The sequence below is a fragment of the Tetranychus urticae genome, chromosome 2 (assembly GCF_039701765.1).
Source record: "Tetranychus urticae isolate SD_2017Ah chromosome 2, NJAU_TeUrti_SD_1.0, whole genome shotgun sequence".
Classification (NCBI taxonomy): domain Eukaryota; kingdom Metazoa; phylum Arthropoda; class Arachnida; order Trombidiformes; family Tetranychidae; genus Tetranychus; species Tetranychus urticae.
Window position 1 is genome coordinate 23,104,521 of NC_142959.1, and position 18,672 is coordinate 23,123,192.

At 31.6% G+C, this 18,672-nt stretch overlaps 3 protein-coding genes and 1 long non-coding RNA gene across 5 annotated transcripts in view; 3 read left to right on the plus strand and 1 right to left on the minus strand.

Annotated features, from left to right (window-relative positions):
- Positions 1–12,631, plus strand: part of LOC107367538 (glutamate-gated chloride channel) — a 28,579-nt gene extending 15,948 nt beyond the window's left edge. Inside the window, exons 2-7 of one of the 2 annotated variants that reach the window (XM_015935247.3) lie at positions 1,296–1,408; positions 2,362–2,429; positions 4,366–4,672; positions 8,161–8,295; positions 10,728–11,194; positions 12,006–12,631. In XM_015935247.3, the coding sequence (XP_015790733.2) occupies positions 1,296–1,408; positions 2,362–2,429; positions 4,366–4,672; positions 8,161–8,295; positions 10,728–11,194; positions 12,006–12,233 (1,318 nt within the window). In that variant the 3' untranslated portion in view covers positions 12,234–12,631. Of the gene's footprint in view, positions 1–1,211; positions 1,409–2,361; positions 2,430–4,365; positions 4,673–8,160; positions 8,296–10,727; positions 11,195–12,005 lie in introns of those variants that run through there. The other variant, XM_025161935.2, reaches the window with a different exon arrangement.
- On the plus strand, positions 4,818–6,208 carry LOC149094147 (uncharacterized). Its single transcript, XR_016199074.1, has 2 exons — positions 4,818–4,953; positions 5,979–6,208. It is a non-coding gene; the product is annotated as an uncharacterized LOC149094147 (long non-coding RNA).
- A 463-nt stretch (positions 12,632–13,094) lies between the features above and the next one.
- On the plus strand, positions 13,095–14,673 carry Mat1 (CDK-activating kinase assembly factor). Its single transcript, XM_015935263.3, has 2 exons — positions 13,095–13,560; positions 13,656–14,673. The coding sequence occupies exons 1-2, from the start codon at positions 13,191–13,193 to the stop codon at positions 14,267–14,269; spliced, it is 984 nt and encodes a 327-aa protein (XP_015790749.1). The 5' UTR covers positions 13,095–13,190; the 3' UTR covers positions 14,270–14,673.
- A 48-nt stretch (positions 14,674–14,721) lies between these two features.
- Positions 14,722–18,290, minus strand: LOC149094148 (uncharacterized). The gene has a single exon (XM_089267026.1). The coding sequence runs from the start codon at positions 16,911–16,913 to the stop codon at positions 15,252–15,254; it is 1,662 nt and encodes a 553-aa protein (XP_089123152.1). The 5' UTR covers positions 16,914–18,290; the 3' UTR covers positions 14,722–15,251.
- Positions 18,291–18,672: the final 382 nt, after the last annotated feature.

The following is an 18,672-nucleotide window of genomic DNA, read 5'->3' on the forward strand; positions in this document are numbered from 1 at the left end:
AGATGCAAGTGTGAGGTCAAGGTTAATCACTGATAGTTCAAAGGTTATATAACAAATAATTTAGTACAACTATGGTTATTAATAATGAACTATACTTTAAAGGGTAAAACGTACATTTATTGACAAGCAGAAAGCGTGTTTAGCTTTACTATGGCCGAGTGAATTGGTCATCAACTTGGCTAGCTTTGCCGCTTATTCCAGTCTTTTAGTGTACGCAAAAATCTAGAAATAAAACATAAAAATAAAAAAAATTATTTACATTGAATATCGAATGTACCTGTATTTTCAGTTCTTACCTACTTTTAGTAATGAAACACAATTCAATGAAATTTTTTTCTAAATATTGACTAAATCTGGCTCACAAAATGTACAATTATGTTAACACAAAATAAAATAGAATGTCATTAAAATTAATTTTCAATTAACGGTTACAAATTTAAACCTTGAACACACTTTTTGTTCTGAAGATGGCGTAGCAAAACGCTTAGCAAAAGGTCTAGCGCGAAAATTGATGTAACCGATTAATTGAGCAAATAAATTGTTTTAATCGATTGAATGAGCTTATTTGAAGGCTGAGTTATGTTTGAAAACTTTCTATTGAAAGTAACAATTTATTTTTGCTTTATTTTTCTTTTAAAACATTTAAAAAATGATTTACTGGCAAAATAAAACAATGTAACATTGGTTAATCAAAATGTTTCAATTGTTCACTCTCAAGGCGGGCAAACTGAATTGGTCCAGCCTTTAAATCACTGTGTGTAAACCAACAAAAGATAATCATGATTAACTTGATTCTGATCTGATGTTAGACAGGAGAAACAATTTGTTAAATCTCTATTGATTGATTGTCTCTTCTATTAACTTGAAGTTGGATTGATTGTTGATTATCTAACTCTTTCTTCATCTTTTTCTTTACTTTCCTTCTTTACTTCTCAAGAGAGACCAAAGGATTTAAATTGTCTATTCGATATTATTCACTGATTTAACCAATAACATTGATCAATTAGTATATTTAAAGCTTGGAAATAAAATGCCAAGCTTTTAATCCAAAAAGATCACTAATCTCTCAATTTAACCTAAAAACAAAAAGACAAGCCATAATTAACACAAAATCCCTAATCTACCAGAAATTGCTTTAACCAATGAGGAGCGACCGTTAACATTTCATAAATCAGACGACATTTTAAACTTGAAGATGTTCAACTGAAATCTGAAAAATGCAAACTGTTGTCATGTTATTTTTTAAGACAATTCATATCATGTTAACTTATTTTTTTCTATCATCTACTTTTCAGATCAACAGCAAATTTTCGTGCTCGTGAAAAAGAAATATTAGATTCAATTATTGGTGATGGAAGATATGATAGACGTATAAGACCTTCAGGAGTAAATACAACTGATGGAAAGGGTAAGTTACCTTTTTTTAAACATTCATCAATTTAAAAAGCTGGTTCTTCGAGGCCCATTTTTTAAAATAATTAACAGATTTGGGTTTAATAAGCATTGAGCTCGACGAAATTCAAAGTGTTGAAATTTTTTGGGTTTGCAAAAAAGAGATAGACTTTGAAAGGATACTGTTAGCAATTTGAATGATGCACTTGAAAGTGAATATAACAATAATGGAGAATCTCTTTCACCCTAAAAACAAGTTATATTCTCGCCTATTCAATTTATAACTTGTCTGAATAAAGGGAGAAAAGGATGATGATGATGATGAAAAAGAAGATGAGAGGAAGAAAGGAGTGGAAAGAATAGAGAAGTCTTTTTTTTAAAGCTTTATCTGTCAGCATTTCCAAATGTTGTTCAGTTGATCCATTTCCAATCCTGAAAATGAATCTCAAGAGTCGTCAGCTGCTTCAACATTTTTGCTGGTTAAGCAGTTGATAGGATAATAATGATGATAGGAAGAGGGGAAAAAGAGATGAGGATCTAAGATGAGACAAAATTAAAGCGATAAAGTTATCATGAATATCGTTCTGTGTTCAGTATACAATGTAACACCGAACAATAAATGAAACAAATTCTGCAAATTGACTGAACAAATATTACAAATTGTTAATCATTGAGCTGTATAAGGACTACAATTTACTGATTGTTTCCAAGCAAATTAGCCTAACAGCAAACATTACTTTCTTGACTTTTTTTCCCTCACCATCAACATCTTCCCTATTCTTGTCTTCTCCATCACCAACATCAGCAATAACATCACCAGTATCCACATCTTTCATCCTTATTGGTTTTACTTGAATGTGATTCTTGATTCTTCCAACACTTATTTTCCAACATTAATCAATCTTTTCTTTTCTTCTTTTTTCTCCTTAACCTTTTTTTTACACACATACACACATATATTTCCCTTAGATGGACCAGCAATAGTTCGAGTTAATATATATGTTCGAAGTATATCACGAATAGATGATGTCGCCATGGTAAGCTCATCTCGCTGATTTTTTCGTCGCCTTCACTTTCTTCTTCTTCTTCTTCTTTTTTGGATGTTGACATAACTATTTTCTCTTCTTTATTTTTGTTTATTTACAATCCATCATTGCCCATTTACTAGTTCATCATCTCAATTAATCATTAATCGGATCATCAGGGGAAAGCAAAATAGATGTGTATTGAGTAACATCAGCAATAATATTCAATAATTGAGTCAAGAAAAATTAAACCCTATCGCCTAATCTTTAATCAAATGAAACATCAAAGGGAAGAAGAAAGATGGAAACAAGCTTACAATCAAAGTCTCTTGAACACCAAAATAACTCAAACAGAAAAGAGGTTCCAGGAAAAGATCAATACATTTCAGTGCTATTGGACCAACTAATCAAATAGTGAATCAAAGGCAAACTGATGAACTAAAATATTGTCAATATTTTCATTCTCTTGTTCTCACCATTTTGGATTATACTTGAAAATTTTCAGTCCATCATGGTAGCTTTACCAGGTATTCAGGATAAAAAAAGAGGCAAAAGCTCATATCCATTGAAGTAATTTATTTACACTTGAAATATCTCATTGTGAACATAATATATGTATTTAGATTACTACTATTATCAGCCTTTCCCATTTGATTCACTATTCATAATTATGCTCTCTCTTGCAATGTTAAGATGTTATTTTGGATGTTCATTTTCTTAACCCTTTTTGTTCCCATAAGAAGCTTGAAAACACCCACAGTGACAAAACAATGAACACTTTAACGAGTTCTCTCCATGAATATGATTATTATCATCTTTTCTAAGTAACTGCAACTGTTATTGTTGTATTTTGTCAAATTATTAATAAGCTCTTAATTATTTAACAACTTACATTGTTACAAGTATTATTCACATTTTCCTCCTTCACTGAAGACTGACAATCAATTTTATTCAGTTATTCCTCACGAATTATACAATATGAATGAAAAATTTTTCAGGGTTCCTTGTTTTTTCACCCAGTTTTATCTTGTTATTGTTTCCATCTTTTGTCATTTTACTGCTTTCAACAAAATTTCAGAAGATACACCATCAATCAATTAGGAGATAATCCTGAAAAAAGGAGTAAAAATTAGATGGATTATTTTGATGAATTTATAATTGAAAGTAAAAGTAATGAAGGCTATCTTGGTTAGTAAACTAATTAGACAAACATTGATTATTACCAAGTTTGACCTTTATGGACTTAAGTGCCTCCTATTATCATCAATAAATGTACAACTGTTCATTATTTAGTAGCCTCGAAAGCTATTTTTATCAAGCTATATCAGTTATAAATTTAATGGTTATCATGAGAATCATGATAATATTAATGGTAAATTAGTGAATCATTTTTGTATTTTTTTTCTGTCCTACTTTTTATTTCTTCTTTACATGCCTGTCAACCAATTCCGTTTGCTTCTGTTTTTATCCAATCCATTAGGTTAGGAAAAAAACACCAGATTACAGGAATCATATGATCATCTACAGGAAATTGATCAATTAGAAGAGTATTTAAGGATTCTTGATCATCATCTTGATGTCATTCTCATTGTTTAACCCCAGCAATCCCAAATGAATCAAATCAAAACGGCAAATCATAATCATTTAACCAACAAATTGATTCAATAGTGAGTCAAACGTCTGTCAATCTGTTATTCACGCTAAATTCAATTCAATCAATTGATTTATCAACACATTTAACCAGACAAAAAACATGTTTCCTATTATTATTTATATCTTCAAGTTAACCTGATGATCTGTTCCTGATCTGTCTAGTTTCACATCCTTATTGATTTACACAAATTCAATTTTCTGTCTCATTTTTTGACCATTTTAATTTCAAATGTTTAACTATTATATGAATTTACTTGAACTCTTGATTAATATATTTTTTCTTCTCCCCTTCTAGGAATACGCACTTCAAATTACTTTTCGTGAACAATGGAAAGATGATCGCCTTCAATACCATGATCTGGACGGTAAAATCCGATTCTTAACGTTAACCGATCCTGACAGGATCTGGAAACCTGATTTGTTTTTCTCAAATGAAAAATCAGGACATTTTCATAATATTATTATGCCCAATGTTTTGTTACGAATTTATCCAAATGGTGAAATCCTTTACTCCATTCGAATCTCACTTGTACTCTTCTGTCCAATGGATTTGAGATTTTTTCCACTCGACAAACAAGACTGTGAAATAAAAATGGCCAGTTGTAAGTGTCAACACTTAATAATTAATTAATCACAAAAAAAAGGTTTACCCTCTCAATGGATCTAAAAATAATTAGGAATCCCAAAAACAAACATAAAGTCAACATCAACCTGGAAAAATGCTCAATGAATCAATCTCAATCTAACGGAAAGCAATTTCATTACTTCAACTTATAACTTGATTGTCAAGTTACAATTGTGTGTGGTGGCCATAGACTGATTGTTTGAATAGTTTTCATGTTTGTGTGTTTGTGTGTCCAACGCAAATTCAACTTTAATTAAGGTGACAATTAATTGATTTTACTCAAAGTGATCAATATCAAATGAAACCTAGGAAGTAAACATGAAGCAAGTCATGTTGATCGTTGATTTAGCATGAGTTTATTTTCATATTAGTTTATTGATGGAAAGGAATCAATCATCTCGTCTGGTTTCCAGCAGCTTGAAAGGCATAAATTTACCCTGCCATATACATAACCTGTAACACAATAACCTTAGAGATGTTAAGTACAAATGATATTACCGTATCATCAATTGATTTTCAATTGAATCTTTCTCACCTTTCCCAGAATATTGATTTATCTGGTTGACTGTTCTTTTGCCTGCACGGTTGCATTTTAATTGTGAAATCTAAACGGATTCCTACCATTCTTACAATTATTACCATAATTAACTCAATTGAATTTTCTTTCAAATTACCATCAAGCTGACACTTAACTCCATACTTCTAATCTATTCATATTCTTAATGATTGGTTAAATGATCAAATTTTTCAGATATTTATATACACTGTCCCCATGTACATAGAGACAGTTTATAATGCTTTGGTTTGTCATTTGATATATTATGGTAATAACTAGATAAAAGGTTGAAGTTGGATTTGTTAGTTGACAAATTGAAGCAAACATTTCTTGCCCAGGGTGAGAAAGTGGCGAGCCTGATGATAATTTAAAGGAGTGAAAAGCAAATGATGATATCCTAGAACGATAGGATGAAGAAAGGTATGAAAAGGATCTTCAGATTAAGGAAGGAATCTCAAAAGGATTTATCAAACTCTCACCCCTTTCTCTCTCATCTTTCAATCTTCCATTTCTTTGCCATTCTTCTTCATCTTTCTTTTTTCTATCCTTGTTTTCATTTTCTCCTTTCAAGTCTTTGTGCATTCTCCCAACGTAATATATATTTTCTTGAGGTAGCTTAACTTTCATCTCATCTTCTCTTCTATTTTTTTATCATCTTTTTATTTCTTCTTCAATGTATTTACCATTATTTAATGTCTCTCTTTTTTCTTGTCTCTCCCTCATCTAGTCTTGATTTATATATTGTCTTCATTTGGATGTATCAGGAAAGGATCATTGAAGCTTGTGACCCGGAAATGATTGGCAAGATACAGACAATGATGAAGATGAAGAGGAAAGGGAAAGGAGGAAAAGTAAAGGTTATCCCAAGATGAGAATGATGCTAAAAACAAGAGCAACACCAAGGAAGATAAATTGAAAATAGTCAAACAGAAGAAATAAATCTCCTTTTAATGTAAATCATGGTCAAAAACATATTTTGAGGGTCAACTTGAAGACAAAAGTTTACTATTCTTGAAGCATCGCCACCACTATCATCATTAGTATCACTAGTGGCAGCAACATTGTCATCATCATTTCAATCTCTTTACTTTTCATGTTTCTCCTGAAATTATTTCAAAGAAACAATCCTTAACTATCTTCTTCATCCTCACCATCTTTTAATGTCTTGTCCAATCTTGTTATTGTTACATTTTTGACCCTTCTTTGACCTTAGTTTAGCTTTTTTTTGGGTTTAACTTTCATTTTAAAATAATTTCTTAGCTCTACATTCAACTAAATTGAACTAACGTTAATGGTTAATTGATCAAAGTTGAACATCAACATTCAAAGCACGATGAAATATATTAAAACATCACTCTAACATCATTAACATGTCAACCGTCAACATTGGTACAGATGAAAAGGGTTACATTTACAATTAGATTGAATTAAATTATCTACTTTGTGAATCAACAATGAATTTGATTACAACTGAGAAACAATTAGTATCAATCTTGTCAACCAATGCACTCTTCACCAGTCTCAATCCTTTGCCTAATTTGTTTTTAATTTCACAATATTCAGCTAATTATGATTTTATCATTTAATTTGCTCTTAAATACTTTTCCCTCTTCTTTCGCCTTCTTTCACATTTCCAAGTTTCATTTTCATATTATTAATCAACTTGTAGTAGAGCAATGAATTTTAATTACTCTAAATTGAAAAGGCAGCAACTTTTGTACTTGTTAATGCAAAGCAAGCAAAACAGAAAATAAATTTAACATTTTTATTTTGCATTTCCCATTAACTGAGCTTGCACTTTTCAAGCTCTTTGTATGAAAGACTTGAACAAAATGCTCAATTTACCAGATTATCACCAATCCTGATCAATGTGCCATCTATCATTATTAGAAAATTTTCATGGAAATTGGAATATTGAAATTTTCTATTCAAGCTCATCGACCCAATGTAACACAATGGATAATGTTTACCCAGTAGATTGTTTTATTACTTTGATATTGAGCAAATTATCCATTGTAATGATAATCATTGTGATGAGGCTAATCAACTAACAGCTAATCAATTCAGCCTTTCATCTTTATTGACTCAATTGCAATTACCCAAGACAAATACATAACCATAAACAAGTCCAAACAAATTGTGTATACATTTCATGTGTTACATTGTATGGAGAAACTGTCTTCTAATTATCATTCAAATTTTCTCGATTGTCAACAATTTATATTATTTTTTATACAATTTTACTAATTTTTTAAACTCTTTGCTTTCAGTTGTGACTTGATACCAAAGCTATTAATTTTTATACCTTGGACATTAGCTGAGAAACTGTTGGCTGGATATGGTTAAAGCGATAAATCATGAAATCTCTTAATGAACTGTACAATTGGTTTTTTCCATGCAATTGTGTGATTCTCATTGTTATCTTGCTGTTGATCAAATAACGATCAAATATGTGAATATATATCATATAATATTTATGTGTATTATATCTAACCAGACAACTGTAACTTCATTCTTGAAAGCTTAAGTTTTCCCAACTGAGTTGAAGGTTTATATCACATCTTAAAAACCTTTACTTCGTCAAATCATCTTATCCTTGTATTTGATTCACTTTCATCATCTTCCATCCTACTCTTGATCATTATAGATAATCATGGTTAACTTGATTCACTCACATTTCCCAATCTGTTTCATACATTGAAAGTGATTGTAATTCTTGACAAATCAAAATTTCGCCTCACGTAAACCATCCATTGATTCATTGAGCATTTACCTTAGACCCACTCAATTATATTACATTTATATCCAGTTTTATAATATTTTTCATTATTAATACACTTTAATTTCATCACATGTTCACCTGTAACTATAACTAATGCTCATTTTTACTCTTCATTTCACCCTTTTAGATGGTTATACAACAGAAGATCTTGTTTTTCAATGGAAACGTGATGATCCAGTTCAAGTTGTTAAAAACCTTCATCTTCCTCGATTCGGTTTAAGTAATTATGTAACAGAATATTGTACAAGTCGAACAAATACAGGTAATTATCAACAAGTAATCAACAATTAATCGACAATTTGCTTCCACTATTAACCATCAAACTTGCTTTTATCTCCATTCAATTGCTCATTAGCCATTTTTAGCATAAATTCAAAGTCAGTCAACGAGCAATGAATTAGTATCATCTTCAAAGCAGCTTCAATTGGATTTCAATTTAAATCATTTCAATCTTTCGAATGTCAATTTAAAGTAAACATTCAATTATGACAATTAACCGTAAATCGTATACTGATTATCATAGTTAAATTATTGTACATCGAGAGTCCCTTGAAACCTAATATTCAATATATTAACTCTGATGGTTTTATTATATCAAAAATAATGAGCAATGATGAAAAGCCAAAATAACCCAAAACCATCACAATAATTATCATCATTTTACTTATTATTTTAATTAGTTTCTCTGGATCCTCTTTTGGTTCACATTTAATAAGCAATAGATTTGAAAATAATCAATGAAATGGTAATCTGATAATTTGAGTCTTGTTTTTTGTTCATATAAAAAGTCAACATGCAATTACTTAGGTTTAGGCCTGAAATAATTATTTTGTATCAATCATCAGATGTTATTGAGACTTTTTACTTGAAAATTGAACTCTACTTTTACAGTTAATTGTACATTGGATTAAGTTGAGATTTTACATTTAAAGATGTTGATTTTGATGTTGATGATAAAGATATAGCAAAGATTTCTTAATTAGTTAGCCTGAAGAGTCTTATTCATTGAGCGTGATACTAATGAGTTTACAATGTCAAAAGCTTGATCCAATAGTTAATCAGTTGTGAGGTAAACCTTTTCATCTTCATCTTTTTTCCCTTTTCCTCTTTTTTTTGTCCTCATTTCTGCCTTTCCCTTTCATCTTCATCATCCTTTAATCTTCTTTTTTACTCTTGCAATTCTCCTTCTAATCATCATCTTCTTCATCATCCTTAAACTCATTCTTATTGCACCAAAATCTTGAACATTTTTCCTCTTTTTTTTTGCCTTCCCTGGAAGTAAATGATATTAATTAAGTAAACCCTACAAACACTGCACTCAGATTTTCAATGAGATATTGATTAGTTGATCATTTGTTTGTTACTCTGATTATTTCGTCTATTTTTCCGGTTAAATTCAATTCTCAAGACCAATCAGTTGATCAAGTTGTTGCCAAGTTTTACCTTCTCTAATTGTTAGCTTTTCAATGTTTAAAATCGCACTCAAATCTTTACCCAATATTTTGGTTACTACTGGTTAGACTCAATTAAACATTGATCTCTATTTAGATAGACATTTGAATCAATTATTGTCCAATTAGACATTAAAACTATTAATTTATTTGCCCATTTATTATTAACATTGCCAGATGCATTTACTCGTAATCACTGAACGTATTTATCTTAACCATAATCGTTGCCATTTCCCCAAAATCATATTATATCTCACATTATGATTATATTAATAATATAATAAGTTAATTCCCTGCCACTCATTTACTTCTAATTTCCTGCTCTTAATAATTCATCCTAAATCTATCAGTGTTTTCATTTGCGATTAACGTTTTTCCCCAAATATCAAATTGTGTCAACAACAGTCAACTCCAGTTTAAAATTCACAAATCTAATTGAAACATGAAAACAAAGCTCCATGTTAATCAAGCAAAATGGCAATGCTTTGTATCCGATCTTGTTTTCATGTAAACAACAAAACATATGATAATCTTTACATTTCATATTCAAAGTAATGGCAAAGATATTACTCTTGTCGTTGATCATTGGAACAACCAATCAACAATACAACAATAATGATATCAATACAAAATAAATGTCATTCCCAATTGCTTTGGACTCCTTCCCTGTTAATAAACATATATGTATGCAGAAAAGGTTATTTCTGGTTTCATAAATAAGATGATGTTGAAAAGAGCAACAACAACTAAGGTTTACTCTTTTTTTTCATGTTAATGGTACAATAATTATTATATCTAACACTTAAAGGTTGAGATAATGTACAATAATAACAATTTTGATAATAATAATAATGGAAACAGTAATAATGATTATCATTAATATATAAGTAGTAGTCGAGTCTCCAGAATCTGCATAAATGAATGCATAAAATATTTCCATTTATCATCTTTCCTTTCACTCTAAACTTGATGTATTAATGTTGATTAACATCATTTTGTCCACACATTTATGATTTTATATTAAGATATAAAATGTACTTTATTCAATAATCATCATTATTAGAGTTTCCTTTATTTGCATGGTAAAGATTGAATAGCAACTGATATCTAGCAAAAGGCCTATTCAATCATCTCTAGAGTTAAAAGCAAGTTTTAATTTATTCCATTATTAAATGAATCATGCCTTTTAATTTAATTTATTTACTAATTTGTAAACTCTTTTTTTCTTTCTCTCTCTTTCCAGGTGAATACAGTTGCATCGTAGTTAGACTTACATTTAAACGTGAATTCAGTTATTATCTGATTCAAATATATTTTCCCTGTGTGATGCTTGTGATTGTCTCATGGGTTTCATTCTGGTTAGACCCTAATGCTATTCCAGCCCGAGTTTCACTCGGTGTAACCACTCTACTAACCATGGCAACACAAATATCTGGTATAAATGCCTCTCTTCCACCAGTCAGTTATATTAAAGCCATTGATGTGTGGACTGAATCTTGTTTGACCTTTGTTTTCGGGGCTCTACTTGAATTTGCCCTGGTCAATTATGCTTCTCGAAGTGATGCTCACAGAGCTGCTCAAAGGCGAGCAGCTGCTCCACCGCCTCCACCACCACCAAGTCAACCTCCGATTCGTCGTAAATCACTTGACATTGAACAAATACCTTTTGATCCAGAATCATATGAAAATGAACCATTGGCCTTTCCAAAGGTAAACACATTTACCAACAAGGCCATCAATATAATCAACATCACCATGATAGCTTAACTGTTTTGTGAGCTTAGCTGGACAGGATAAATTCAAATTCATGTTTACTTTTTAATTTATCAAATGTAAAAAATGTCAACTTGAAAACATTTCAATTTTCAATGTTTGACTGCAATTGGCATTGCTTGGGAGTTTACCTATTATTTAAAAATACTTTTCAATGTCCAAATTGATGTCAATTGTTGGTTATTGAATTCAACTCAAGCTGTAATTTACCTTTGACAAATTTAATTTGTTTATTTGAAACTATTTTGCCATCCCTTTCAACCATAATCTGTAGCAACATTTTTGTTAAATTGATGTTTATCCAGCAAGTTTCTGAAAACATCTTCATTTTCAAGTTTCTTCCCAATTTACTTTTTCTTTTCTTCTCACTTTACTCAGACTTATTTTAAAATTTTGACAAGTTTATTCAACATTTCTCGTCTATATTTACCTTAACCTGTTTTAATATAGTATTTCATAATATCAATACAAGTTTTGTCCAAATAGAGGCAACAAAATAGGAAATAATTCAATTGAAAGATAAACATTGAAACTTGCTTCTTGCATGTTAGTTGTATTGATAAATCATTTTTTGCCAAATCTTTTCAACTTCAACGACATTATTTAAATGTTCACTTTCATTTTCATGCCTTAAACATCAACAATTTTTCCTCTTTCATCATTTTTCAACATCAAGTTAAACTTACATATAAATCAATGTTTAAACAGTTTAACCAATTTTTCTGTCTTTTCCGCTTTTCTTCAATAGAAACCATTGGTCCGAGGTGTTGATAACCTTGCAGAAAAACTTCGAGTCTGTGAGATTCATTCAGGACCACCAAATAGGAATCCCATTTCTCGCTGGCTCGCTCGATTTCCAAGCCGTTCCAAGCAAATTGACGTACTTAGCCGAATCTGTTTCCCTGTTTGTTTCCTTTGTTTCAACCTTGTATATTGGACGCGTTATTTGAATGCAGAAGATCAAGCAGAATCATAGTTAAATGAAAAGGAAATTGAAATTTTTGAAAAGAAGCACACAAAAACGCAAGACAAATGATTGAAGTCAAAGGTTGAAAGATTAATGGACGATCTTCATATATAAATGTATAAATAATATCCAAGCCAAAGAGCCATTGATACTAATGACAACAAAATTTCTTACCATCAAAAATCTCTCTCCTTCAATCGCGAAAACCTATGTTAAACACTAACAAAAAAAACTTTTACCACTTTATTCACTTGTTCCTAATTATCAATCTTTTACGGCTATTCTCATCCTTCCTTCCTCTTCTTCCAACTTTTCATCCACCTCTTACCTGCCAACATTGTACCCTGTTTTATTTAAACAAAACTTAACTGCTGTTGTAATAATAAAAGGATAAAGACAAATAAAAACAATTCAAGTTTTCATTTTATATCAATTGATAGGGGCCATTAAAGTATCGATCTGTTTGTCTATTGTTAATCTTTGCTATCATGTAAAGAATAATACAAATTTTAAAAATATCTGATCTTTGAAACTGTGAAATTAAGCCAAGTCTTCGGAATCGATTGGCGAAGATATTAATGAAATGTTAATTTTTCCTGATTTCATATGAAATGAGATAGAATTGGAATCTTTTATTTGTAAAATTTGTAGCAGTTTAGTATTTAGTTTTTCTGTGGTTTTAAATTGTATTTGATTGGATTTTAAGTTTCTACTTTTAATTGTCTTGACTTTAAACAGAGTAATTTAACAAGATGGAACCGCTGTCATAAGAACCGCTCATTTAGAGGCATTTTTTAAAGGTTTTTAGTCCTTGTTTTTGTCGTGAGATGGCAGCTTCTTCCTGGTAACAGCATTTTTTGGAGTTTTCTAATTCATGATTTCGGTTTCTCATGTAAACAAAAATGTTTATTTTCTAGTTTTCTTTTAAGTAATTGAAATATTTTAAGTTATTCTGTTATTGTCATCATGAATGACGACATTTCTTGTCCTCGGTGTAAAACCAGTAAATACCGTAATCCGTCTTTAAAATTGATGGTCAACGTTTGTGGTCATCCATTATGTGATAATTGTGTTGAATTGTTGTTTGTTAAAGGTAGTTCGGCTTGTCCGAAATGTGGTATTACACTTCGAAAGACTAAATTTAGACTACAATTATTTGAAGATCCTCTGGTTGACAAAGAGGTAGACATTCGAAGGTCAGTTTTACAAGACTTCAATAAAAGTGAAAAAGATTTCTCAAGCCTGGCAGAATACAATGAATATTTAGAGTTTGTTGAAGATATCATCTACAATTTAACAAATAACATAGATGTTGAATCAACCAAAAGAAAAATTGGTAAGTATCACTATTGGATTTCTTCATTTGTTTCAATCATTAACTTACTATGAGCTTTTCTTTTTTCTAACTCTTTGCCTTTCAAATCTCTATAGAACAATATAGAAAAGAAAACAGTGATGTCATCGCTCGAAATCGTGGAAAACTCAGTGAAAATGACGAGGAATTGGAAGAGCTGTTAGCTGAGGAGAGGGAAGATAAATTAGAAGCGCAAGTTATACGACAACATGAAATTGATCTGACTAAAACTAAAAAGAAAGCTGCCGAAGACCTGGTTGACGACCTTATGTACTCTGATTTACCGGCTAACCAAATTTTGGCAAAGCATGCTAATGAGAAAATGCAACTTGAACAACGAATAACAGCTGAAGTAACGAAACCTCCAATAAGGCGACCTCCAGCTACTTTCTCGACTGGTATTAAAGTTGGTAAAAGCTCTTCAAACCTATTCTTACCCGTTCCAAAGATAGAAGAACAACAAACTTTCGTATATGAAGAAAAAGTTTGGGACCCTGATGAAATGGAAGGTCCTAAACCACCAGAAATTGAAGATCTTGAAGCAAGTTACCTGGATCATGTTAGAAAAATAGAGCTATCAGAATTAGCTGGAGGATTTATAGGAATTTACCCATGTTATCGGGCTATTCAAGAGGCATTCTGTGGACTCTACTATCCAGTTGAAGATAAAAGACAAGATATGTCTTTTTGAGACCTTTTGTAAGTATAAAATGAATGATTACTAGATGTTTTAAAAGATGATGAAAAATTCCAATGCAAAAATAACACCGATTTTCTTTGAATTCACCATTTGTCTTACAAATCAATAACTGATAGCAACGAAAAAGAAAACTTTATTGTTAAAACATTATGTACACTTAGTAATCAATGATTTTAGAAAAAATAATCCTTCCATGTTATTCGTTCAACATTTCATCGTTGAACTTTTTTTTATTCAAACAAAACCAATGGTGAATAAATTAATTTGTTTGAAGAGTGAACATCGCACAGAACAATTTGTATTATCAAGCATAAATTATTGTTAACTTTTTGACCAAATCAATTTTCGACGTGTGCAAGTGCTCATTAATAAATACTGCTAATTATGTTGGTTAACTATTTAAAGTTACTAAATATGTGTTGTTTAAAAAAACTAAAAATAAGTCAATTGATATAAATATTGCTTTATTGGTCACTTGGACCGTCAAAGATGAATATGCAATTCTCATTCCTTTTTTTCCGAAATTGGACTTTTTTCGGTTTATCAGTTACAATTTTTTGTCACAATGGAATTTCAAGAAATATAACATATTCGATCGTTACTTTGGCTCATGAGTTTCAATCGAGTATCATTTTAGTCAGAACAGTCAATACAAATTATGATATGATGTTATATGATGGAAACTATCATGACCATTTTTCACAAAAAAAATAATATCGTTAATCGTTTCATCTGCTAGTCAAATCTCATGATAATAGATTCAAATATCTCGATGAATATATCTCCTTATGACAACACTTGGCCAAAACATCGTTGAACATCATTAAGTGTCACAGTGTGTCCGACATCGTTGCAAATGTTAATCAAGTGTCTCCAAAATGTACTGTAAGAAATTCTTGCTGAAAAATACAAATTTTTGAATAGATTTCTCTCTCTTTGTCTGGTGTCTTTTTTGTTTAATTGGTCGCTTTAATTAGTTGTAGGCTCCGCCATGTAGGATGAGAAATGAGTCTCTTCTTACATCTGCAAAATGGGCATCTTCTTTGTTGAGGAATTTGATTTTACCAGATTTTTTATTCCTTTCAAATTCACTTAAATTGACTCTTCCATCTGTAAATTTAAATATCTTGGGCCATTTAACTCCAGCATCATCATCATCGCCTCCTTTATAAATGTTATAAGAAGGATAACCATTACCAATCGAATTGTCATTTAAATTGTTTACTGGTGGAGGGGGTGAAGAAGTATGATGATTAGGATTGCCATAGGCTCCTAAGTTGTTATGATTATGATTATTTGTTAATCTGCGTCTTTGAAATCCATGAGGAGTTCGTTGACCACCATTGGCAGATGATGTTGGATTAATAGGTAAAAATGGTGTTTCAAAAAATGGAAATATATCTTGAGCACCAGGTAATCCAAAACCTGGTGGTCCATAACTTGGAATAAAACCATTACCATCAACAGAGCCCAAAGTCGGACCAAACCCTGTTGGACCGCCGAGCGATCCAAGCAACGGAGGAGATGGTGTCGTTATTGGTGGATCAGATCGTCCACCGTATGCACTAGGAGGTCCAGTAATTTGTTTACGAACTCTTGGTTCGACATTGGTTGGATCATCCTCATTAATTTTAACCAATTCAGGTTTGTTTAGACGATTTATGTCATTCTCTTCGAGTGGTGAATTTGAAGGTTGAGAACCGTGTAAAGGAGAAGCTTCAACATTGTTTTCATTTTGGAAATGATTTCGATGACTTGATAAAGACGAAGATGGTCGAGATGCTGGCGATAGAGGGAGAGGTAATGGTGGTGGATTACGTTGGTTACCTCCAATCACGTTACGCTCAATGTCAAAAGTTGGATCACGAGTGAAAATGTTGTCAAAATTGAAGGGTATGAATGGGTCAGAGATTCTTGATGGACGATGAGTTGAAGGGGGAACTGGATTCAAGGTTGTTAATGATGGAGGTGGTGATGATGGTGGAAGTGAAGGTTGTGATGAGACTGATGATGGTGGTGGTGGTGGTTGTGAAAGACTTGGTTGGGGATCATAAATGATGCGACTAGGCGTGTTGACATCAGATTGTGTTGATCGTCTGGATGGTCGTCTATTAGGTGAACCTATGGATATTGGCGAGGAAGGAGGTTGATCAACTGAAGGTTCCACTTCTTCGTATCTACTTGGATTTATAGGAATAACTGGGTCTTCAGCTGAATCTGGATAGTTTCCAATCAATGGAACCGGCTCTAAATTAACATCACTATTGTTATTATCAAAAGGTGAACTTGGGTAACTAGTAACGTGTGGTTTGAAGGGTAACTTTGTCACTGGTTGACGTAAACTTCTACGAATTGAACTTATGGCACCATTTCCATGGTTAATATAAAGTACCTGTTGATCACTGGTGCCTGGTTGTTGGTTATTATGAATGGTATTGCGATCATTTGAATCGCTGAAAACTAAATCAGCAAAAGAGTCTGATGATGGAGATAAGGGTTGTTTAACTGGCGATGTCAAGGAGGAAGATATTAGTAGAACAAGTAGAAATAATGATTGATTAAAACGAAACACTGTCAACGTCAATGTGCACAATCGGCTGGCAACATAATCCAACCGGAGCAATCTCATGTTCATGAGACTGCGAGATCACCTTGAAGCTCAAACAAGTCGCTTATTGTCTCAATGGAAGTTTAATTAGCCAAAAACCATTGAACAACCAACTAAACAACAAGACAACAACACATTATTTATAAATCAGTTCACAAAAATTTACATCTGGATGAACAAATTTGCATAGGATATAAATCAGCTGATAATAAACACTTCCTTTGGAGGTAAAAGCGGATCACAAAAATAATTTCCAATCAACAAATCGACAAGTCAAAGATTGTTGATTATGAATTGAAAAATTAGTAAATCCATCAAATTTCATTTAATCACATTTGTGAAAGAAGAAAAAAAAACACAAACAAATTAGAAAATTATTTTGAGGTAAGAGTTTTCCCAGTTTTTTACAGCTGTGATGTGCTGACAATGGACGAGTGATTTTGTCAAGCTTCCAAGTAGCAAAAAAACGCACATGAATCCACAATCTGACGGAATGATGGTATTCCTGAAAGGTGTTGTTGTTGATAGAACTGCTGTTGACTAACAAATGGCGATATTTGGCGCTGAAGAGAAGGAACCACAAAAAAAAAGAGTTTCGTACCTCGAGTTGCTTGAATGAAAAATGATGTTCAACAAGCAAAACATATTGCTCACTCAACTTTTCTCTCTCTCTCCTTCTCTTTCTCTCTTTTCGTCTCCTTTTCCTTTCGTTATTCACTTTCTCCTTCAGCTTTTCATCATCTTCTGACTCCCTTTCGTAAGGTAAGCTCTCAGGTAGGTTTAGTCATAAGACAATAAAATAACTGAACAACACAAGAGCAACATTTTCATGCTTCTTTCCTCTTCTCATACAATAACTCGATTTTTTTTATCTGCTCAATGAAACTTTTTTTTCTCTAACCTTATTCTAGCAGATCTAATTGGCGTTAATTGTACCCTGAATTTAAGCCCAACTTTACCTATTGAAAAAGGTAAAAAAATAACATCAAGGAAACTGAGAATTGATTGAAATTGACCAAAAGTCTTATTGAAAGTATCCGGTGTTCATCATTACCTAAAACTGGAAACACAACAATAGATGTACACATTTTGCTTGTTTTTATTTCAATGGAGATTGAGACAACAACAAATTCACAATCAATTTAAGTTTTCCATTAGATTGTTGATTTAATGTTGTCCATCAATCAGGAACAAAAAAAGAGTGTAAAGAGTAATTCAAATAAAATCATCAGACGAAACCAGTAAAATGATTTAAACTGAGATCTTCAAATGCATGTTGAACACTTTGCTTACAAAAAATGGTTCATCTTCAACATCTCAACCTCTCGCAATTTATTTATGATTGTAATTATTTAGCATCAATTTAGATTGATTTTACCTTTAATCACATAAATGAAATCAAATTGTTTTATATTTCTGTAACCATAAAGATTTGAGTTTAATCGTCTTCCAATGTAACACATTGTTATCAACAGGTTTAGATTGATCTTTTTGTCCCTGTTTAACCCATTAACTTGATTATCTTCATTAGAGTTAATTGTTTGTCCATTGTTAATCTAAAAAGCAGTTGATTAACTTGACAAGGCCACTAGTAAACTTGCCATTCATTAGAGCGTTAGAATGGCGTTTCTGTTAAACGGGTTTGTCCAACGAATTTACTGGTAAATCGTTTTTAATTAACCATTTCATATCTGAAATCAGGTAAAGTAAAATAAAAGGAGTAATTAACTGATGATCATAACAATACACAAACACACAGTAAGCATAAAAGGATGGAAAGGTTGAC